Consider the following 23,634-nt stretch of genomic DNA (forward strand, 5'->3'; position numbering starts at 1 on the left):
TGGAGGCCCCATGATTGGGCTCAGGGTTCTTCCCCATCCTTCAGACACAGGGGCCTGACAGCGCTCACTAGAGGTCTTCTTCACTACTGTGTAGTCCTGGTTATGGAGGGACACAGTAATAAATATCACTCCATACATCTCCAGAGTCCCTCACCTCTCCAGTCATGTCCATCTGTTAGTAACATAGATAAGATGATGTAATGTGACATCAGAATCTCTCACCTCTCCAGTAAGCCGGAAGAGGATCTCTAGGGTAAGATTTATTATACTCTCCGCCATCTTGTCCCTGTCCATCTTTCAAGGGTCAATCAGCAGAAGGGTCTTATATAGAAGATATCCACTGAGCGGATCCTATATTGTAGCAACCTGAATGGAGAGAAGATGAGAAGATGTAAACTGAAAATACCATGTACAATACCATTACTGGAGATAATAAGAGGAGACATCGGAGGAGACAATAAAGTGTAGATGTGTTCTCTCTTTTTATAGTGATTGAAACATGTGTGAGGACAAGCAGTTTTATGGTATGTAACACCTTCACATGACCCTATAGCCAATAGAAGGCGTCATCAGTGATGCCAGGATGAACAGCACGTGACCGCAATAGACCATCCTAGGCCTTAATGGTCAGGTGATATACATACCGCCATCGGAGCTCCAACTAATATTGTCGCTGTAGTGATGTAAACAGACTGAAGAAGACCACAGGAGCCTCAGTGCTGGAGCAGTGGACGATTCTACAAGTCCTATGTTATCAGGGCAATTGTAAAATGCTGCGGAACATGTTGGCGACACATAAAGTACAATTTAGACTTACCAGTAAATAGTTTTCCAGGAGTCTGACATGACAGCACACATTTAGGATGTCCATATATACCTCTAAAGGGACAGGAAGAACAGAGAGGTTAAAAGCCCCTCCCTCCCCTCCAACACCAGTGTTTTTAAATCATCACACCGCTCAAGCAACATATATACATATATCTACACAAATTCCCAAGTAATAAACCATATATATTTAGGTAAGGATAAGTAGGGTGCTGTTATGTCAGATTTCTGGAAAACTATTTACCGGTAAGTCTAAATTCTACTTTCCAGGAAGTCCATCATGACAGCACACATGGAGCAATACCAGATAAACTAGGGAGGGACCACAGCCTGTAGGACTTTACGTTTAAAGGCTAGGTCTCTATTAGCAGATAGGTCTAGTCTGTAGAAGGTTTGAAAACTAGACCAGGTAGCTGCCATGCAGATTTGTTCCAGTGAGGCATTAGCTCTTTCTGCCCAAGAAGCAGCCACTGCTTGAGTAGTATGGGCTGTGACTTTGAATAGGCAGTCTTTATTCTGGGAAGTATAAGCTTGCTGGATTGTTGATTTAATCCATCTTGCAATAGTGGATTTTGAAGCTTGTTTTCCCTTATTCTTCCCTGTGAATTGTACAAATAAAGCTTTCCTGAAGGGGTGAGTGACTTCTAAATCTTGTATTACTAAACGACGAACATCTAGAAAACGTTATTTTACATTCTTCAGATCTGTACAAAAGCGACTTTTGGATAAAGGCTGGGTCTAATTTTAAGATTACTCTGTCATCCAGAACCCTCATATATGGTTCTCTTGAAGAAAAAGACTGTATCTCTCCTACTCTCCTTGCCGATGTTATCGCCACTAGAAATACTCCTTTGAAAGAGAGCATTTTTATTTTACAGTTTTCTAAAGCTTCAAAAGGAGGATTGCATAGGTGCTCCAATACTAGTGAAAAGTCCCAAGGAGGGACTGACTTTCTTACCAGAGGCCGGATTCTGGAGATGGCACGAGAAAATGTTTTTATCCATTTATGCTCTGCTAGAGGGAAGTAAAGAAACCAACTCAAAGCTGAAATCTGTACTTTTATAGTACTGGGCCTGAGACCCATGTCAAAACCTTTCTGCAGAAATTCTACAATGTCCTGAATAAAAGGGGAAACAAACCAGGAACAGAATTCCTTTCAAATCTTACCGTAGATGGCAGAAGTAACCATCTTGTAAATTTGTAGCATGGTTGTTATAATTCTTTCTGACAGCCCCTGGCTCTTAGTATCTGCTCTTCAGAATCGAAGCTGCTAGCTTCAACCTGTGCACTTGTGGATGCCAAAGAGGCTCCTGAGACAATAGGTCGTCGTCTGGGGGAAGAATAAAGGGTTCCTCCAATGCCAAGTTCTTTAGAATTTGGAACCAGCTTTGTTTCGGCCAATATGGAGCTATTAGGACCAAAGTTACTGACCTCAGCTTTTTCAAGATTGGCCCGATTAGAGGAAAAGACGGGAAGGCATAGGCCAGATCTAGATCCCAACTCTGAGACAATACTTCTTTTTTGAGACATCACTCCCCTAGACGTCTAGAATGTCTGCTTAAGAAATCTGCGGTCACATTTTTCTCTACTTTCAGGTGGATTGCTGAGACTGACAGTACATTTTTCTCTGCCCAGCTGATTATCCGGTCTGATAAATATTGAAGGACGGTGGAAATCTTGACCCCCCCTTGATGTTCAGGAATGATACTGTTGCAATGTTGTCTGAGAGAACCAGTACATGTAGGCCCTTTAGAAGATTCTCCGCTTTTAGAAAAGTTTCCAAGACTGCTCTTAACTCCCTGAAGTTTGAGGACCTGTGAGAGAGATTGTGACCCCAGGGAACCCTGAAAGTATAAGTCATGCACCTGGGCTCCCCAGACCAACTTGCAGGCATCCGTTGTTACTAGAATCTGAGGTTCTAAAGTCCATGGAATTCCCAATGGTAAGATCTTTGGATCTATCCACCATGAAAGACTCCGTCTTACCGACTTTGGAATGCGGATCTATGAGATCTAAATTCTTTGGATCAGGTTTAAACAAGTCAGAACTGTTTTCTGTAAAGGTTGTGAATGAAATGGAGTCCGGGGGACTGTGGTGATGCAAGGCATCATTAACCCCAGGATTTTCATGGCTGTTCTTATAGACCTTGGAATAAGGAAATCTCCTGAGGCATCTTTGCCTGTTTCTCTACCGATAGGAATGAACATTGTTTTTCCGAGTCCAATAGGGTGCCTAAGAAAATCTTCCTCGTTTCTGGAATAAAGTTAGATTTTTCTAGGTTTATGATCCATCCCAAGTGGGAGAGACTTGTCAAGGTGAATTCCAGCTGTCTCATTAGAATGGTGGCAGATGGAGCTGTCAATAGGAAGTCGTCCAGATAAGGTATAATTATTGTACCCTCTTCTTTCCTCAACCAGAACACGACTTCTGCTACTATTTTTGAAAAGATTCTTCGTGCTGAGGATAGGCTGAAGGGTAGACACTGGAACTGGAAATTTTGAATGGATGAATACTTCAGAACCGCACATCTCAAATATATTTGATGCTCTGGAAAACAACATTGCTTACTGGTAATCGTTTTTCTCGATACCCATGACGGCACCCTGTGCGACTCAGGACCTCCCATCAGGACAGGAAACCTGAGAAGATAAAAAGGACACACCTCCACCCAACACCAGTGGAAGAAATAAATTGTTCTCCGGAGAGAAGTGGCAAAGAGTTAAAGACCCTTTTTTTTTTTGCTGCTTATATCTATATTACTTCTAGAAGGGTGGAAACAACTTTGCTAGAAAGCCCTCTCTTCAACCAGATGTCCCTGTCAATCTCCATACTGCCAATTGAAGAATCCCCGGATTGGGATGCCATACGGGCCCCTGGGAGAGTAGATCCTCCCTTGGAGGAATCACCCAGGGAGGGCTTCTGGCTAGGCTTAAAAGGGTGGAGTACCAGACTCTCTTGGGCCACTTGAGGGCTACCATGATTATGGTGGCTCCCTCCCTCCGCACTTTCTTCAGAACCTGCGGAATTAGGGAAATAGGTGGGAAGGCATAGCCGAGTTCCTGGCTCCAGTCCTGAGCCAGACTGTCTACCGCTGTAGGATTCTCTGTATAATTTAGGGAGAAGAATCTCTTTGTCTTCCTGTTTTTCCGGGTGGCAAAGAGGTCTATAGATGGGGTCCCAAACTTTGTTACAATCTGGGAAAAAATCTCCTCGTTCAGACTCTACTCTGCCTGACTGAGCTGTACTCTGCTTAGAAAGTCGGCCACCGTATTCTCTTTCCCTTTCAAATGTATTGCGGATAAGGTCAGGTTCCTGTCTTCCGCTATTTTGAAAATTTCCTGGCAGAGGAAGATTAGGGATGGTACTTTTGTTCCGCCCTGATGATTTACATAGGCCACTGTCGTTGAATTGTCTGAGTAAAAGACCAACTTCCTGTTGGAGACCTCTGGAACTGCCACCTTTAGTACTCTTTCTACCGCCTTGAGCTCCTTGTAAATTGACGTGCAGTCTCGGGTTCTTAAGTCCCATCTTCCCTGCCAGTATTTTCCCCCCGAATGAGCTCCCCAACCCCACGGACTGGCATCTGTCGTTATCAGCATGGGTTCTATGAAGGACCAAGGCATTCCTACCGAGAGGTTCTTCTCGGACGTCCACCACAGAAGGGAGTACCTTGCTCTGGAGGAGAGATGAAATATTTCCTCTAGTGTTTGAGGAAGACCATTCCAATTCTTCAAGATCCGACTGTAACAAGTCCGACTGTAACGGTCTTGTGTGGATCTGCGCAAATGGTACGGCTGGAATTGTAGCCGTCAGGTGCCCCAGTACTGCCATCGCCTCTCTGATGGAACATCGGAAGGACCGGAAAAGGAACCACACATGCTCTATTGTTGAGGACACTTTCTTCGGAGGGAGGAATGTCTTCTGAGCCGTGGAATCTAGGTGCATTCCTAAAAAGGTGCAAATTTGAGAAGGGGTTAGACAGGATTTCTCCTGATCCATCTTCCATCCCAGATCCTTCAACAGAGAGCACACCAGGACGAGCTCTGTTTGTAACTGCTCCCTTGTTTGGGCCACGAACAAAAAATCGTTCAGATAAGGTACAACTACTATCCCAGACGATCGAAGGAATGCCACCATCTCCGCCACGACCTTCGTGAAAATTCTCGGGGCTTGAGAGACCCCAAACTGAAGTGCCCTGTATTGCAGGTGTAGAAGTTGGCCCTTTACTTGAACAGCTGTCCTTAAATACTTTTGGGAGGAAGAGTGAATTGGGATGTGATAATAGGCATCCTCCAAGTCTATACTTGCCATCCAGCAACCTTAGTATAACAGGTCTAAAGTCGACTTTATAGTTTCCATTCGGAACTTCTTGTATCTCAGGAATTTGTTTAGGCGTTTTAGGTTCAGAATCATCCGAAAAGAACCGTTGGGTTTCTTTATTAAAAAGAGTGGGGAGTAGAACCCCCTGCCCTCCTCCCTTTTTGGGACTTGGCAAACAACCCCTTTGTCCAACAATAACTGAACCTCTCTTTCCAGAACCGTGGACTTTAGAGGATCCTTTGGAGTTGGAGTATGGGTGAAAAAGACTTGGGGATAAGAGCAGAACTCCAACCTGAATCCCTCCGCTATCCCCCCCAAAACCCACTTGTTCTGGGTGACGTTCGCCCAAGCCGCGAGAAAGGCAGAGAGTCTTCCCCCAACCTGGAGTCTGGCGTCATTGCTTGTCCTTTGGTTTGCTATCCTGGGTTTTAAAAAGGAAGCCGCTAGTTTTTCTTGGAAATCTATCCCTTTCCTTCCTATCGTATGGCTTACCCCTCTGTTTTCTAAAGCCCTGCTGGGGTCTACGAAAAAAGGGAGTCTTCTGAGGGACCGGAAAACCTTTTTTCTTGTCGGATGCCTTCTCCAAGATGTCATCCAGGGAGGACCCAAATAATCTATCGCCCTCACACGGAAGGGCACAGAGTCTGGCCTTAGACCCCTGGTCACCCTTCCATGATCTAAGCCAAATAGCTCTTCTTGCCGCATTCGTCATAGCTGAGGATTTGGCGGCAAAGCGCATAACATCCGTAGAAGCATCTGTTAGAAAATCCGCCGCTTTAGCAAAGGTGGGAAGAGAAGCTAAGATTTCCTCCCTAGGCTTCTTCTCTTTAAGATGTGCTTCTAGCTGTTCAATCCACAATCTTAAGGACCGGGATACCCAAGTGGCTGCAACCACGGGTCTAAGACAAGTAGCGGAAGTCTCCCACGCCCGTTTTAGGTAAATATCTGCTTTCTTATCTAATGGGTCCGAAAGGCAACCCAGATCATCAAAGGGGAGGGCAGATCTCTTAGCTATCTTAGCGACTGGAGCATCTACCGTGGGGGCCCTATCCCAGCTGGAGGACACTTTTTCTTCATAAGGGTATTTCCTTTTCACCGAGGAGGGTAAGAAAAAATTTCTATCAGGATTTTTCCATTCCCTATTAATGATCGCTTGCATGTTTTCATGAATAGGGAAGACCCTATGTTTTTTAGGGCCTAATGCCTGAAAGGCCTGGTCCGCAACTGATCTAGTCTGCTTAACGTCTTCCAATTGCATAGTTGCTCTGACCGCTTTTAGTAATAGTTGCGTATCCTCAGGGGAAAAGAAGGATCTCCCTGAATAATCTTCATCCGAAGAGTCCGATAGTTGTCCGGATTCTTCGCCATCGTCGGATGAATCCAATTCAATACTATCATACTCCGTATCCCTCCCTGGTCTATCTGGGGACCTGGCACGGCTTTTACTGAATGCTTTAAAGGATGCTTTGATAATAGACTTCATGGACTTAGTGAGGGTCTGGGATTGTTCTGCTACCAGTTTATCTATACATGTTGAGCATAACGCCTTCTGATAAGATGCCGATAGGGACGTTTTACATTCCGCACATTCCCTGTGCTTTGTCTTGGAAGACGATTTTTTAGGTGGCTTAGGGATCTAAAGGGAGCAATCATATGAAACACCACATTAGAAAATAAAAAGGAACGCTCTCACCCATTGAAGCTTTTTCCTTTTCCCCATCCTCAGACCAATACCGGACTTGGAGGCCTCAAGGGTTCCTGGGGTTCAGCGCGTCCTTCTGTAGGCTCCGACATGATGCAAACCCGGATCGCTACGCGGCACGTCTAAATTGTGCCCAGCTGGCTGCCTGAACCTGCCGCCGTGATTTATATTTTAAAAGACGCGCTCCGGCCTCTACTTCCAGGTCCTGCAGGGCTGAAGCTCCGCCCCCCCGCCGACGTCATCCTCAGGAGACGGCCCCGCGCATGCGCATAGGCACACTGATGCGCGGGCACCATCTTGGACCGGGGAGAGCAAGGAACAGCATGGGGAGCCGCCTGAACACGGCCACAGCGGCTCCCCGCAGGGCCGGAGAGAGGGCAGGCGCAGGCAGACTTATGGGGAGCGGCTTCCGGCACGGCCACAGAACTACCCCTCCCCAGGGATAGGCCTTCCCACGGCATACAGCCACAGACCTTCCCCAGCTCCGGTGTCTTGGAGGTACGTCTTCATCATCAGCTGCTTCTCAGGATCTCCCATCCGGAGGACAGGAAACCTGAACTGGTGTTGGGTGGAGGTGTGTCCTTTTTATCTTCTCAGGTTTCCTGTCCTGATGGGAGGACCTGAGACGCACAGGGTGCCGTCATGGGTGAGGGGAAATATTGGGACATGATAATAAGCATCTTTTAAGTCCACTGTGCACATTACTGCTCCTTGACAAAATCAACTGAATCGCAGATTTTATTGAATCCATTTTGAATCTTCGATATTTCACCCACTATTTCAGTATTTTTAGGTTTAGATTGGATCCATATGTCCCATTTGGCTTTTTAAAAAAAATAAACTCTCGAGCAATGTCCCAGACCGATTTGTTCTGGTGGTACTGGCTTGATGGCTTGTAGACTCAATAGTTTTTCAAAATCTGACATTATTTCCATGGGGGGGGGGGGGGATATAAAAATTCTATTCTGTATCCTTCCTCTATTATTTTTAAAATCCAAGTTTCGTGAGTAATTTCTTCCCACTGTAGAAGGAAGGTTTTAAGTCTTCCTCCAACCAGAAGAATGTCATTGATTTTGTTGTGTAGTATTGGGATTAAGGAGGAACTCTCTACCCTTACCTCCCTTTGGGTAACTCCACCTTTCTGATTTACCCTTGTCTCTGTAAGACTGAGACGTATATCGGGGTCCTGGGTTCTGAAATGACAGGAACTTTTTATTTTTGTCCTCTGGAAACCCTTTCTTTTTGCCTGTAGCCTTTTCCAGAATGGAACTGGAACAGGGCCAAAAACATAAGTACCAGAAAATGGGATAGTACAAAGCTTATTTTTTTTACGGAATGTCCCCAGGCCAACTTTTAAGCCACAACGCTAGTCTGGAGGCATTTGAAAGGGAACTGCCTCTGGCAGCGAATCTAATAGATTCTTCCGAAGTTTCAGAGACAAACGCATTTGCCATTTTTAAGAGTGGAATGGACTCCAGAATTTCTTCTCTGGAGGTTTTCATCTTTTGATGGTTCTCTAGTTGGGAGAGCCATAAAAATAACGATCGAGAAGGTGAAATAGCAGCAATATTTGTATTGATCAATGCAGAAGATACCTCCCAGGATTTTTTTAAAAGACCATCTATTTTTCTATCCATAGCATCCTTAAGTTGCGAGGAATTCTCAAAGGGCAAGGAGGTTTTTTATTTTAATTACTTTTTCAATGAGTATATCAATTATCCACCCACAATTTTGTATCTTCTGCATTAAAGGCTAGACGATTCTTAAACTCACGAGATATGTAAAGTCTCTTTTCCGCTACCTCCCATTCCTCCAATATAAATAATTTTAGATTTTCATTTACCGGAAAGAGTTTTCTTTTTTGCTTTTAATCCACCAAACATCTCGTCCTGTATAGAACGAGGTTGGGCGACTTCCTCTACGTCCATTTTCTGACGGACAGCAGAAATGAGAACGTCTAAATCCTCGGATGAAAAAAAAAAAAAAAACTTTTTCCCTCTTCCGCAGGACAAGAAGCAATTTCATCTTCATCATCCATTTCTCCCTCTGATCTAATGTTACTAGTGGATTCTTCCTCTGAATCTGAGCCCATATCAGCTCTAGGTCTTCTAACATGAGACTGCGGAACAGCTTTTGGCATTAATTTGACCACTGAGGAGTGTACTTCCTCCTTTATAATCTTCGTAATTTCAGCTGATAAAGATGTCTGTTCTTCTTTTATCAATTTATCAATGCATGAGCTGTAAAGTTGTTTAAAGTAAGACTCTGCCGGCTTCTTAGCACAAATAGCGCATCTTTTCACTTTCTTTTTAGGTTCAGAAGGATTTTTATGCACCACATCTTTATCATCCTGAAATTACAAAACAAACTGCTAGCTAGTCAGAAATCCAAAAGTATTATTACAGGTCTATACAGCATACCTGACTTACATGACCCTGGGCAGGAGTTTCTGAACCCGGCAAAGACTGACAAGACACTGGACCTTTCATGGTGGAGTACACAAACATTTGATTTCCCACCATACCTTAATAGTCCTGCCCCCTTCTGCCGCCAGTCTGCTCCTCCCTCTTCTGGGATTCCATCCTACAGGAGAATCCCGATATGGATAATGCAAGTCCATTCCTAATGGGGACTTCTGCATTGATAGGCCATCCACACCGCACCAGGCATTCCAGCGTGCCCTCTCGCCGGATATTTCACCAAAGGACGTCACTTGGCTTGCAGAGGTGCGCCAAAGCCGCCGGAAGTGATGCTCCTGGGACTGCGCCCAATATGGCTGCACCCTGCAAGTGAAACGCAGACGGAGAAGGAAGATGCAGTACGGAGCAGAGAGCCTCTCCAGAGAGGAAGCGGACACCACAACCAGACCCCCGCAGCCTCAATAGGTACTGGTAAAGCCAGAGGACCCTGCTAAAAGGGAGCTAGCCGAGCCCTCCAGTTCAGGGATGGAAGTAGAAAGTTTAAAAGGCTCCTCCCCACCTCCCTAGCCAGTGTCGTATAAATCACTACACTGGAATTTCCCCCCAAAGTTATATACTTAGTGTTTCTAATTTCACAATGTTAACAGCACATTGTTATTATATAAGTATATGTGGAAAAGAAATATACAATTTTTTTTTATTTTTTTTTGGGGGGGGGGGGGGGGGTGGGAGCGATATATTGGTGTTGTCATGTTGGACTCCTGGAAAAACAATTACCGGTAAAAATAATTACCGATTTCCAGGACGTCCCCCATGATAGCACATGGGAGAAATACCCAATCACTTTAACTTATTTAGGGAGGGACCACTGCTTGAAGGACCTTCCGTCCAAACACTAAATTCTGATTAGTGAGGAGGTCCAAACGATAATGTTTGCAAAAAGTATTATAATTTGTCCATGTAGCTGCTCTACATATTTGGTCTATCGTGGCATTAGCTTTCTCTGCCCACAATGTTGCCATAGCCCTGGTCGAATGGGCTTTAATGGTGATTGGACAGTCCTTCTTTTGTAAAGAGGATGCCTTTCAAATTGTATGTTTTACTAAACAAACCTTGGCAAGATGGATCACTTTCTGGCCTTTATTTTTACCTCCATGCTGAATGAATAAATTTGAATCGAGTCTCCAAGATTCTGTTGACTGGAGAAATTTCACTATTGTTCTCCGCACATCCAAGCAATGGAAACGCTCCTCTTTGGCATTTCTAGAAGAATTACTATGAATTATTTCTTGCTCTTTATGGAAGGAGGAGACTACTTTGGGTAAAGAAGCTGGGTCTAATTTTAAGATTACTCTATCATCAAGCATTTTTAGATAGGGTTCTTTCATAGAGATAGTTTGAATCTCCCCTATCCTACAGCAAGAGGTAAAGGATACCAGGAAGGCAGCTTTCATGGTCAAATATTTTGAAATATCATCTAATGGTTCAAACTGAGGTTCACAAAGGGAGTTTAGGACTAAGGTTAAATTCCATGTTTGGATCATTTGTCTTATTGTGGGTCTTAATCTGGAAACAGCTTTGAAAAACCTCTTAACCCATCTATGTTCAACTAATGGGAAATCTAGGAAAGCCAAAATAGCCGATACTTGGACTTATAAGGTACTCAGTCTCAAACCTAAATCAAAACTTATCTGAAGAAAGTCTAGGCTGTGTGAAATGGTAGGCGATGAACCGTCTGGGTGTTCCATGGACAACCAGGAACATTTTTTCAAAATTTTCCTGTGTATAGCGAAAGTAACTGGCTTGCGGCTATTTTGTAACGTTGCAATTACTTTTTCCAAAAGACCTTGCCTTTTAAGCATTTCCCTTTCAGGATCCAGGTCACCAAATTCAAGGTTTTCAGATCTGGGTGTTTCAGAGGGCCCTGAACCAGAAGATCCTGTCTCCTTGGGAGCATTAATGGCTCTTCTAGGCACATTGCTCTGAGGAGTGAGTACAAGCTCCTTTTGGGTCAGGCCAGAGTAATCAATAGCACCTTTGTCGTGCTCTTGGCGATCTTCCTCAATACTGCAGGAACAAGAGGAATTGGTGGGAAGGCATAGGCGAAATCCATGTTCCAGGTTTGTGACATTGCGTCCACTGCTAGAGAATTTTCCCCTAGATTTAGAGAGTAAAACCAGATTGTTTGTGTGTTTACTCTGGTCGCAAATAGGTCTATCTGAGGCTGACCGCATTTGTGACATAACTCCTGGAAAACTACTTTGTTTAGCATCCACTCTCCAGGATCAACTTTTTTCCTGCTCAGAAAATCTGCCGTTGTGTTTTCTCTGCCCCTTAGTTGTAAGGCTGAGATTGATAACACGTTTGATTGGGCCCAGTGAAAAATCTGATTTGACACCCTCTGCAGCAAGGTGTTTCTGGTTCCCCCTGGTATTTGAGATGATGTTGTCTGAAAAGATCCTTAGATGCTTCCCTTTTACGATATTTTCGGCCTGTTTCAGAGTCTTCAGAATCGCTGTTAGCTCTTTTAAGTTTGAAGATCCCAGGCTCTCTAGAAGTGACCATTCACCTTGAAAATATAGATCCGCCACCTAGGCTCCCCAGCCTAACTTGCTGGCATCTGTGGTTACCATCACCATTGGATCCAGCTTCCAGGGAATTCCTTTCTGTAGGTTGTTTGGAGTTAACCACCCGTTTAGGGAGTTCTTTACCCCTGTGGTAAGGAAAAATCCTTTTGTCTAGAGATTCTTGACTCTTATCCCACGAGATAGTATCAGTTTCTGTTATGGTCTTATAATAGGCCCAGGGAATCATGGGTATGCAAGATGTCATGATGTCCAGAATCCTTACTGCCTCTCTGATCGTGAAACTTTTCTTATTTTTGCAGTGTTGGAATTTTATTACCATTGCATTTTGTTTGGTTATAGGTAGAAAATACATTTCTTTCACTGAATCTAGACGTGTACCCAAGAAAATCTTCCTGGTTTCCAATCGCAGATCTGATTTGATGAAGTTGATAAACCATCCCAATTTTGTCAGCACCTCCAGTGTTAATTGAAGATGATCTTTTAATATCTTCTGAGATTGGGCTGTTAATAAAAAATCATCCTGGTATGGGATCATAATTATTTTGTAGTGTCTTAGGTGAGCCATCACTTCTAACATCAATTTGGTAAAGATCCTCGAAGCTGACGAGATTCCGAATGGCAGACACTGAAATTGGAAATGGCAGAAAAAAACTGATTGGCACTCAAAATATATGGAATCACCTGCGTAAATACAAATGAATTATTTATTCCGATATAAAATCCTCACAAATATTCTAGAGACACAATAAAATAATGATAAAAATCCCCCAATTTTTTTTTAAAATATAAAAGATAGAAAAAAAGGGAAACCAATATGGTGTAGTAGTTGGTGGTCACCACTAGATGTCGCTACCATAGATAAATGTTCCTTGGTAAGTTTGAATAAACATCTTTAATGATTGATACTCCCCAATAATTTCAGATTTTGTAGACTATTAGAGCTGTTGGAGCGTTATTCGTGTTAGTAGTTCTCACATAATACTGTAGCAGTCTTTAGCTGAAGAGACACTTGCACACCATTAGTCAGGCTACACAGGTATTAGGGGTTAACAGGTTAGTATACAGAGTAATTAGCCGACTATGTCGGTAGTTGCTTTACCCCCTCCTGTCTTAGGACCGGATCGAGTCGTTGCCTGCTTGAGTCGGTGCTGGCTTCTCCATGGCTGCTTCCCTGTTATACGGACCAGCCGCGGCGTATGTTTCCTCTGCGTTGCACGTGACCAGGAAAAGGTAATGGCTCCTCACGTGATCTCAGGGCGGAGGACGCTCTGGCTTCTGCTGGGTCCTAAAGTGGATCAAAGAACGAGTCCACAGGCTTCTTGGTATTGGATATATCCTTGATGATTCGAGAATGTCCTGGTCATTTGATACAGTAGCTGCACATTAATATTGACCAAACGCGTTTCGGAGACACAGTCTTCTTCCTCAGTGGTAACATTATGATGGCAGTTACGTTTTTTTATATACATATGCTCCAGATTGGGTACGCCCTTAATCAGGTTAGACTCAAGACATGACATGGAGTCTGCTTGGAAAGGGTTCCTTTTCACATACCCTAATCAATGGTATCAATACATTTTTTTTCCTTTTACAAAATTGTTCATTCAGCTAAAGAATAGTATTATAATAAGATTCACTTGATGTTGCTTTCCATTTTTTTCTAAAAAATGCATCTGCGCTTTTGGTGCGTTTTTTTGACCATATACGGTATGCATTTTTTTTAAACAAATTTATGGATTATTTGGTCTCTCTGTTCACCCAAAGTATATTTAAAATATATTTGAGACATATTACTTCTATTTTCCCTTTGTTTATTTATATTTACGTATTATTTAATGTTAATCTTATTATTTATTTATTTTTTTACATTGTTATTTTCTTTAATTTGTATTAAATTAATAAAGGAAATAACAAAGTAAAAAAGAAATAAAGAAACTAATGAGCTCAACATTGAATAATACATAAATATTAATAAACAAAGGTAAAATATAAGTAATATATCTCAAATATACTTTAGGTGAACAGGGTGACCAAATAACCATAAATTTGTAAAAAACGCATATATGGTCAAAAAAACGCACCAAAAACGCAGATGCGTTTTTTAGAAAAAAATGAAAAGAAACATCAAGTGAATGTTATTATAATACTATTCTTTAGCTGAATGAAAAATTTTGTAAAAGAAAAAAGATGTATCGATACCATTGATTAGGGTATGTAAACGGGAACCCTTTCCAAGCAGACTCCATGTCATGTCTTGAGTCTAACCTGATTAAGGGCATACCCAATCTGGAGCATATGTACTGTATATAAAAAACGTAACTGCCATCATAATGTTACCACTAAGTAAGGAGACGGTGTCTCCGAAATGCGTTTGGGCAATATTAATGTGCCGCTACTGTATCGAATGACAAGGACATTCTCGAATCACCAAGGAAATATATAATACTAAGAAGCCTGTGGACTTGTGGTTTGATCCACTTTTAGGACCCAGCAGAAGCAGGGCTCAAGACAAAAAAAAATATCAAGGAGCGATTGGCTCCTAACCTGAAAAATTAAGGAGCCAAATAAAAATTTTAGTTGCCAAATTTAAAATACATATAATTACGGTATAATAAAAAACAGACATGTCTTAGGCTACTTTCACACTAGCTGCTCACCTTGTCGGATCCGTCCTGCCGCTATTTCGCTGTGCCGCCGCTCCGTCCCCATTGACAGTTCGCGGTGAGAGGACTAATAAATCAGACATGCAGTACTTTTAGTCCGGCAGCCTTTTGCCGTGCACTACCGTGCTGCGCCGGAGCTGCGCCCACGTCCCCATTATAGTCAATGGGGACGGAGCGGCGGTCCGGTGAACGGCCTGTCGGATCCGTCCTACCGCTAGTGTGAAAGTAGCCTTACCTAGGGTTATCACGATACCAACATTTTGACTCGATTTCGATATCATAAAAAAGTATTGCGATACTCGATACCACGTGAAAAAAATAAAAACACCAAAAAAGCCGCGTACATTCCACATTTTATGAAACGTCTGGACCATAATAAAACAGTCCTAACCTAATTTTTGTCGGACAAGGTGACAAAAAAAATTGCAAATTGCACGTTTTTAATATTTTTCTCTGTTCCAGCGTTCACTGCATAGGAGATATTTTTAAATATTTTAATAGTTTGCACTTTTTCAGGCGTGGTGATATGTAATTTTTTTTATTGTTTAAAATTGGGCAAGGGGGTGATTTATACTTAATATTTTGGTGTGTTTTTTTAACCTTTTTTTTTTTACTTTTTATTTAATAACTATTTGCCCCCTTAGGGGCTAGAACCTGGGATCTTTCATCCCTTGTCCTATTCAGCCTGATAGAGCTCTATGAGAGTAAATAGGACTTTACACTCTCCCTGCTGCTCTGTGCTTTGTGCACAGAGCAGCAGGGAGCTGACTATGGCAGCCAGGGCTTCAGTAGCATCCTGGCTGCCATGGTAACCGATCGGAGGGGGGGTTGGGGGTGCACTGCACCACCAATGATAATACGCCACCAATGATTCCGCTTTATAATACTGGGGTTTGGTGCACTGCGCCACCAATGAATATAGTTTATGCTTAATACAAACGCAGGCTGAAGGTGCCGGCCATATCCCAAACCCGGCACCCAGCCTCTATGACTGCGCGCTTCGATCTGCCGCTATTAACCCCTCAGATGCTGCACCTGAGGGGTTAATAGCGGCGGATTGCAGCGTACAGTCATAGAGGCTGGGTGCTGGGTATGGGATATGGCCGGCACCCGCAGCCTGCGTTTGTATTCAGGCATAAACGATATTCATTGGTGGCGCAGTGGCCACAGCCCCTCCCCTCCTCCTCGCTTCTATCAGCCCATTGGTGGCAGCGGCGGTACAGGGAGGAGGGACTGCCTACTTCTCCCCTGTGCTGCTGAGGAGAACATGGCATGCGGTGAGAGCAGCGCGTGCCATGTCAGTAATGTAAAAAGCGGCAGAGCAGTGGAGGGTCTAGGCGCAAATGGCAACAAGACTACAAAGTCTTGTTGCCATTTAGTAATTTTAAGTCGCATTGGCGACCATTTTGGTCGACAACTGGAGCCCTGAGAAGCCAGAGCGTCCTCCGCCCTGAGATCACGTGAGGAGCCAGTACCATTTCCTGGTCACGTGCAATGCCGAGGAAACATACGCCGCGGCTGGTCCGCATAACGGGGACCAGTATAGAACATCATTAATCACCACCTACAACTCCAACCATGACACCCTGAGGGGAATCCTGTCAAAACACTGGCATATCCTAACCAATGATCCGTACCTTAAACCAAAAATTACAGCAGAGACCAAAAATCATGTTTAGAAAAGCGAAATCTCAGAAAAACATTCTGGCCCCAAGTAAACTAAAGAAGAAGAAACCAGCCCTCACCAGCAAGATCAGCTGGTGCCCTGATCCCGTGGGCAGCTTCAAGTGTGGCCACACTCTATATAAATGCTGCAGCAACATTTCCAACAAAATCCGAACCTTCAGGAGCAATCATACCGGCGAGGAATTCCACATCAAAAGTTTCATAAATTGTTCTACTTCGTACGTGATATACCTCTTAGAATGTGAATGTGGCCTGCAGTATGTCGGCCGGAGCATCCAGGCCTTAAGAGAACGCACTAATAAACACCGGTCAAACATCACCAAAGGATATGTAAAACACAGTGGGCCAGATTTATCATTACTCTAACAGCTCACTCCACTTTCACATATGGCTAAAGTCAGTTTTAGCCAAGTCAGATTTATGATGGGCCCTTTAAGACTGTAATAAATGTGGTTTGACAGTAGCAGTTTATCCGTCAGTGAGCAGCTTTACAAAAGTCGCACATCTTTACCAAGAAGTCGCATGTTCTATTAAAAAAGTCTCATCAGATAAGCATGGTCCTCACTGGAGTGAAACTGCGACTTTTTTGCGACTTTTTAAATAGTCCCAATAGCAAATCTGTCTAGAGATTCATTTACATAAGAAAACACGCCCACTTTCCAAAAACTGGTGGGCATAGTGCAGAGCAGAAAAAAGTCGCAAATTTGTGAGCAGTTTTAGCGTTTGCGCATTTTTTTTAGATTTTTTCACTCCATTATTCTGACTTGAGCTAATGATAAATCTGGCCCAGTGTCTCTAGACACTACCTAGCTACCCATAACCAGGACCCCTCAAAATTGTCCATCACTCCCTTGGAACATATTGAGGCCGATCGCCCGGATAGAGACAGAACTCTTCAAAGACGTGAGATGTTCTGGATCTTCAAGCTCCATACGCTTGAACCCAACGGACTCAATGAAAGCATAGAAAACCAGTGTTTCTAAGAATACCATCCCGTGCCTATACGCCCCTTACAGTCTGACCCACCCTAACCAATAAACTAATCACCATTCACCACCATCCACTCCCCCCCCCCCTTTTTTTTTCTTTTTTTTTCTTTCTCTCATCAGACATGCTGCTTTGTACCACCTCTAGACAAGCAGCACTCCATTCCATACGGACATACTATCCATTCCCATCCTCTCCTACCATCCCTGACTCCGTCCCTCACACTACCCATCAAATTTCATCACATTACACACCTTCTATACCCACATCATCCCACAAGCCTCTGGCATCTGTCCAACTTTGGTCACCAGCATTATACAGCCCCAAAATCATTATACTATCCCAGCCATTTTAGCTACACCCTTCACACCCTTCTATCATAGCACCAGCTACCCCTGCGACAATCGCTTCCCCTGCCATACTAGCCTCAGCAACAGCAACACATATTGTTTACATCAGCCAGGCTCCCCAGCCTCCGGCATCAGCGGCCGGCCCCTCCACAGACACACCCCTGCCATGCCCCTCCCAGCCCCGCCTTAAAACTTTGGAAAGTGCGCGCTCCCCCACACTGCACGCCACACGTGCAGCAAGCACAGCAGCGCCACTACAGCAGGACACTCTCCAGCAACAATTTACCAGGTAAGCATCGATCCTTTTGCGATGCCAGCGGCCACAACAACGCAAGGTCAACTGGCCGCAAATATTACCCACACTCCCCATTACAACTTTACCTATATCATCTAACACCGTAATCAAATACAACTGCTAACCACAATATATACCAGCAAATAACAATAATACATGGCAACAGGCCAGCAGTAACGCCGATACATTACAACACACTCATATCATTATATCCTAATATGTATATATATATATATATATATATATATATATATATTTATTATATATTTTCAACTGATTGCTCACTACCTGAGACATACACCTCTTAACACACCGGCCAATAAATAAACAACAAAAACCCAATACAGAATAAAACACACAACTAAAAACATTTATTTATTTTATATCAATCAAACCTCACCCAAAAAATTATTTTTATTATTCCCACTACCCCGTTCATTGACCACACTAGCGCTGACTAGTATTCCTTCTGAAAGGGACCCTCCAGGAGAGTCCACCAGCGAGCTCACGGTGCCAAGGATACAGGTACTGCAGGTTTACCCTCTCATCACAAAACACTTATGTATGGTACACTTCCAGTTGTAAACAAGAGAATAGCAAGGTTTAGCACGCCATACCAGATGATAGCATTCTTCTTTGGGTTTAAATTTTCTAACAATTGTTCCGTTATGAGGGAGAAATATTATTCCCCTCCATGTAAGGGACTCCCTTTATTGCACTCTAAACCATGCACTTTTACCTATCTGCGCCTGCGTACATTTACACCTGTACACAATCACGAAACCGTTCGATGCGATTATATATACCCCATCAGGGTTTTTTACCTTTTTAGATCTAGAATCTATTTTATCTACATCCTCCAGCCATTTTATACTTCTATCCTCTATTTAATCATTTGTCTAACTAGCCAAAACATTGAACCAACCAATTATTTATGGATACATTTTATGTTTTTGTTTTGATTCATTGATCTACCCATGCATCCAAACAATTTTATATATACAAATATAAATGCATGTATGTGTGTATATGTGTATGTACGCACATACACTCACGTAAAGAATTATTAGGAACACCTGTTCTATTTCTCATTAATGCGATTATCTAGTCAACCAATCACATGGCAGTTGCTTCAATGCATGTAGGGTTGTGGTCCTGGTCAAGACAATCTCCTGAACTCCAAACTGAATGTCAGAATGGGAAAGAAAGGTGATTTAAGCAATTTTGAGTGTGGCATGGTTGTTGGTCTGAGTATTTCACAATCTGCTCAGTTACTGGGATTTTCACGCACAACCATTTCTAGGGTTTACAAAGAATGGTGTGAAAAGGGAAAAACATCCAGTATGCGGCCGTCCTGTGGGCGAAAATGCCTTGTTGATGCTAGAGGTCAGAGGAGAATGGGCCGACTGGTTCAAGCTGATAGAAGAGCAACGTTGACTGAAATAACCACTTGTTATAAACGAGGTATGCAGCAAAGTATTTGTGAAGCCACAACACACACAACCTTGAGGCGGATGGGCTACAACAGCAGAAGACCCCATTGGTTACCACTCATCTCCACTACAAATAGGAAAAAAAAGAGGCTACAATTTGCACAAGCTCAACAAAATTGGACTGTTGAAGACTGGAAAAATGTTGCCTGGTCTGATGAGTCTCGATTTCTGTTGAGACATTCAAATGGTAGAGTCCGAATTTGGCGTAAACAGAATGAGAACATGTATCCATCATGCCTTGTTACCACTGTGCAGGCTGGTGGTGGTGGTGGAATGGTGTGGGGGATGTTTTCTGGGCACACTTTAGGCCCCTTAGTGCCAATTGGCCATCGTTTAAATGCCACGTGCTACCTGAGCATTGTTTCTGACCATGTCCATCCCTTCATGACCACCATGTACCCATCCTCTGATGGCTACTTCCAGCAGGATAATGCACCATGTCACAAAGCTCGAATCATTTAAAATTGGTTTCTTGAACATGACAATGAGTTCACTGTACTAAAATGGCCCCCACAGTCACCAGATCTCAACCCAATAGAGCATCTTTGGGATGTGGTGGAACTGGAGCTTCGTGCCCTGGATGTTCCTCCCTCAAATCTCCATCAACTGCAAGATGCTATCCTATCAATATGGGCCAACATTTCTAAAGAATGCTATCAGCACCTTGTTTAATCAATGCCACATAGAATTAAGGCAGTTCTGAAGGCAAAAGGAGGTCCAACACCGTATTAGTATGGTGTTCCTAATAATTCTTTAGGTGAGTGTATGTATACACATGGTTTTAGCTATTGTCTTCCAACTACTATGAATTTTTGATTATTTATATTGCTCAGATTACTGTAACAACTATATGTTTTTTCAGACTTGATAAAGGGGTCCCGAGTACCCCGAAACGCGTGGTCCTTTCAAAATAAAAAATCTTGTATCCAAGCTCGGGTTGTGATTTGCGCCTTATGTCCATCGGCTCGCCACACGAATCCAGTGCAGACGAGACCTTTTTTATATATTCAAATACCCACCCAAGTGGTGGTTTGGCCCCCGCCCAGGGTCGTTTCGGACACCATCCGGCAGCACCAACTCAGACAACCTCCACCCTTCAAACCTCCCTCCACTAAGGTTGCACCACAATCAGTGCAAACTAAACCAGGTGAGTAATTTCACTCATCCTGGTTAGGGGGAAGGGACATCAATTTATTTACCCTCATCTATGAGCGCCTTCTCTCCTATCTTGGCCATCTGATTGCCGCATAACGGGGAAGCAGCTATAGAGAAGCCAGCCCTGACTCAAGCAGGCAACGACTCGATCCGGTCCTAAGACAGGAGGGGGTGAAGTAACTACCGACATAGTCGGCTAATTACTCTGTATACTAACCTGTTAACCCCTAATACCTGTGTAGCCTGACTAACGGTGTGCAAGTGTCTCTTCAGCTAAAGACTGCTACAGTTTTATGTGAGAACTACTAACACGAATAACGCTCCAACAGCTCTAATAGTCTACAAAATCTGAAATTATTGGGGAGCATCAATCATTGAGGACGTTTATTCAAACTTACCAAGGAACATTTATCTATGGTACCATACTACTACACCATATTGGTTTCCCTTTTTTTCTATCTTTATATTTTAACAATTTTTATCATTATTTTATTGCGTCTCTAGAATATTTGTGAGGATTTTACATTGGAATAAATCATTCATTTGTATTTACGCTGTTGATTCCATATATTTTGAGTGCCAATCAGTTTTTTTCTGCCAATTATTATTCTTTAGACAACGAGGGAGCGTCTACTGAAGTGAGCACCATTACTCTGCCTAGTTATAGTAGAGCCACTGGATTATAGTTATTTGAAATTGGAAGTGACATATGTGGCTGTCACTTTTTGTCACGGCTGTTTAAAGGTAACCAGAGCATACACAGTAAGAAGAGCTACTGACCGGACCCCAAACTAGGGAAGAGAAGGGGTGACCCCTGTCAGACCCTCAACACTCTCCCTATGCTGCTAAAGCACATGCCCGGATCCAAATGGTGGAACGAGGCAAGCCCGCGTACCTTAGACTGATGAGCCCTGTAACCCCTACAATAGTGGAAGGGGCACGGCCACCGATGCCCTGCTCAGAATATGGAGGGAGCCGGGGCCACCTCAGATCCAGTCAGGAAATCACCAGGTACACAACAAAGTCTGCACACTTAGCTGATGAAGCTGCAACCGCAGAGAAGACGGATCCAAGGGCCGCTGGCAATATCCGGAGTGCTTGCAGCAGCAGAACACAGGTCCAGGGAACTAGTAGCTAAAGAAGTGAAGATACTCAAGGCAGAGCTACAACTGAAAAGAGAAATATAATCCACGCCCTGCAATAGGAGGAGGGGCGATTTAAAGGCAGGGAAATCAGGAGAGACAGCTGGGAGTAAAGACCTCACCACAGGGGCGGAGAAACAGAACAGTGAGAACACCTCCAAACTCTAAGTGACATCATCACAGGGGTGGAGACACAGAGCTGTGAGAACGTCTCAAAGCTCTGGTAGTGACAGTACCCCCCCCTCTACGGGTGGACTCCGGACACCCAGGACCCACCTTCCCAGGATGAGCCCTATGAAATGCCCTGATAAGGCGAGTGGCTTTAATGTCCGACATCGGAACCCACATCCTCTCCTCAGGACCATAACCCTTCCAATGAACGAGGTACTGAAGAGAACCGCGGACAATGCGAGAGTCCACAATTCTGGAAACCTCAAACTCCAGATTGCCATCAACCAAAATCGGAGGAGGAGGCAAAGAGGAGGGTACCGTGGGCTGGACATATGGTTTTAAGAGAGATCTGTGAAATACATTATGTATCTTCCAAACCCGTGGAAGATCAAGGCGGAAGGCAACAGGATTGATGACTGACAACATTTTATAAGGCCCAATAAACTTGGGACCCAATTTCCAGGAGGGAACCTTCAGTTTAATATTTCTTGTAGACAACCACACCAGATCACCCACATTCAGGTCCGGACCAGGCACACGTCTCTTATCAGCCACACGCTTATACTTCTCACTCATCTTTCTGAGATTACTCGGAATCTTTTGCCAAATGGTAGACAAAGACGAGGAAAATCTCTCCTCCTCAGGTAAACCAGAAAGAGCCCCTCCCGAGAATGTCCCAAACTGCGGATGGAACCCATATGCACCAAAAAATGGTGACTTATCAGAAGATTCCTGACGACGGTTGTTCAAAGCAAACTCAGCAAGAGGGAGAAATGAACACCAATCCTCCTGGTTCTCTGCCACAAAACAGCGCAAATATGTCTCCAGATTCTGATTGAGGCGCTCAGTCTGACGATTCGACTGCGGGTGAAAAGCAGAAGAGAAGGACAGCCGAACCCCCAGGCGAGAACAGAAAGCCTTCCAGAACCTGGACACAAACTGCGTGCCTCTATCGGAAACAATCTCAGAGGGAATGCCGTGCAATTTAACAATAAGATCGACAAAAGCTTGCGCCAACGTTTTAGCATTGGGTAAACCAGGGAAAGGAACGAAATGAGCCATCTTGCTAAAACGGTCCACGACCACCAGAATCACCGACTTCCCCGAGGAACGAGGAAGATCCGTGATAAAGTCCATGGACAGGTGTGTCCAAGGACGGGAAGGTATGGGTAACGGGAGAAGGGAACCTGAAGGTCGTGAACGAGGGACCTTAGCGCGAGCGCACGTCTCACAGGCCGCCACAAAACCCTCCACAGACTTACGAAGAGCCGGCCACCAAAATCTCCGAGCAATGAGATCTACCGTGGCTCTACTCCCGGGGTGACCAGCAAGAACCGTATCATGATGTTCCTTAAAGAGTTTGTGACGTAGCTCAGGAGGCACGAACAACTTCCCGGAGGGACAACGGGCAGGTGCCTCAGACTGGGCAGCCTGGACCTCGGCCTCCAAATCGGAATATAGAGCAGAAACAACTACCCCCTCCGCCAAAATGGGACCCGGGTCCTCTGAGTTTCCTCCTCCCGGAAAACAGCATCAGCCTTCACATTCTTGATCCCAGGGCGGAAAGTAACAACAAAATTGAATCTGGAGAAGAACAGAGACCATCTGGCCTGTCTCGGATTCATACGCCTGGCCGACTCCAAGTACGCCAGATTCTTATGGTCGGTAAAAACGGTGATAGGGTGCCTGGCCCCCTCCAACCAATGGCGCCATTCCTCGAAAGCCAACAACTCCCTATCTCCCACATCATAGTTTCTCTCTGCCGGGGAGAGTTTTCTAGAGAAAAAGGCACAAGGTCGCCATTTGGCAGGAGAGGGGCCCTGGGACAAAACTGCAC

The 23,634-nt window shown here is 44.0% G+C and overlaps 1 protein-coding gene and 1 pseudogene across 4 annotated transcripts; one reads left to right on the forward strand and one right to left on the reverse strand.

The window, feature by feature from the left end:
- LOC122940392 overlaps positions 1–23,634 on the forward strand; it is a 718,635-nt pseudogene that overhangs the window by 459,720 nt on the left and 235,281 nt on the right.
- Positions 37–13,189, reverse strand: LOC122940420 (lamina-associated polypeptide 2, isoforms alpha/zeta-like). Of its 4 annotated transcripts, XR_006390270.1 has the most exons (5): positions 12,955–13,189; positions 9,372–12,480; positions 818–879; positions 223–366; positions 37–96 (listed from the first exon to the last, which is right to left on the reverse strand). XR_006390270.1 is itself a non-coding variant. In XM_044297093.1 (3 exons), the coding sequence occupies exon 1, from the start codon at positions 5,134–5,136 to the stop codon at positions 3,577–3,579; it is 1,560 nt and encodes a 519-aa protein (XP_044153028.1). In that variant the 5' UTR covers positions 5,137–7,420; the 3' UTR covers positions 37–96; positions 223–366; positions 818–3,576. The 4 variants fall into 3 exon arrangements, 2 of the variants coding, with proteins under 2 accessions (XP_044153028.1, XP_044153029.1); XR_006390271.1 differs by lacking the exon at positions 9,372–12,480; XM_044297093.1 differs by lacking the exons at positions 9,372–12,480; positions 12,955–13,189 and having other exon boundaries at positions 818–7,420.

Source organism: Bufo gargarizans, chromosome 6, assembly GCF_014858855.1.
Source record: "Bufo gargarizans isolate SCDJY-AF-19 chromosome 6, ASM1485885v1, whole genome shotgun sequence".
In the NCBI taxonomy this organism is placed as follows: Eukaryota; Metazoa; Chordata; class Amphibia; order Anura; family Bufonidae; genus Bufo; species Bufo gargarizans.

Coding starts and splice junctions, on each gene's coding strand:
- LOC122940420 (XM_044297093.1), bottom strand. CDS start 5,136: ATGGCAAGTATAGACTTGGAGGATGCCTATTATCACATCCCAATTCAC.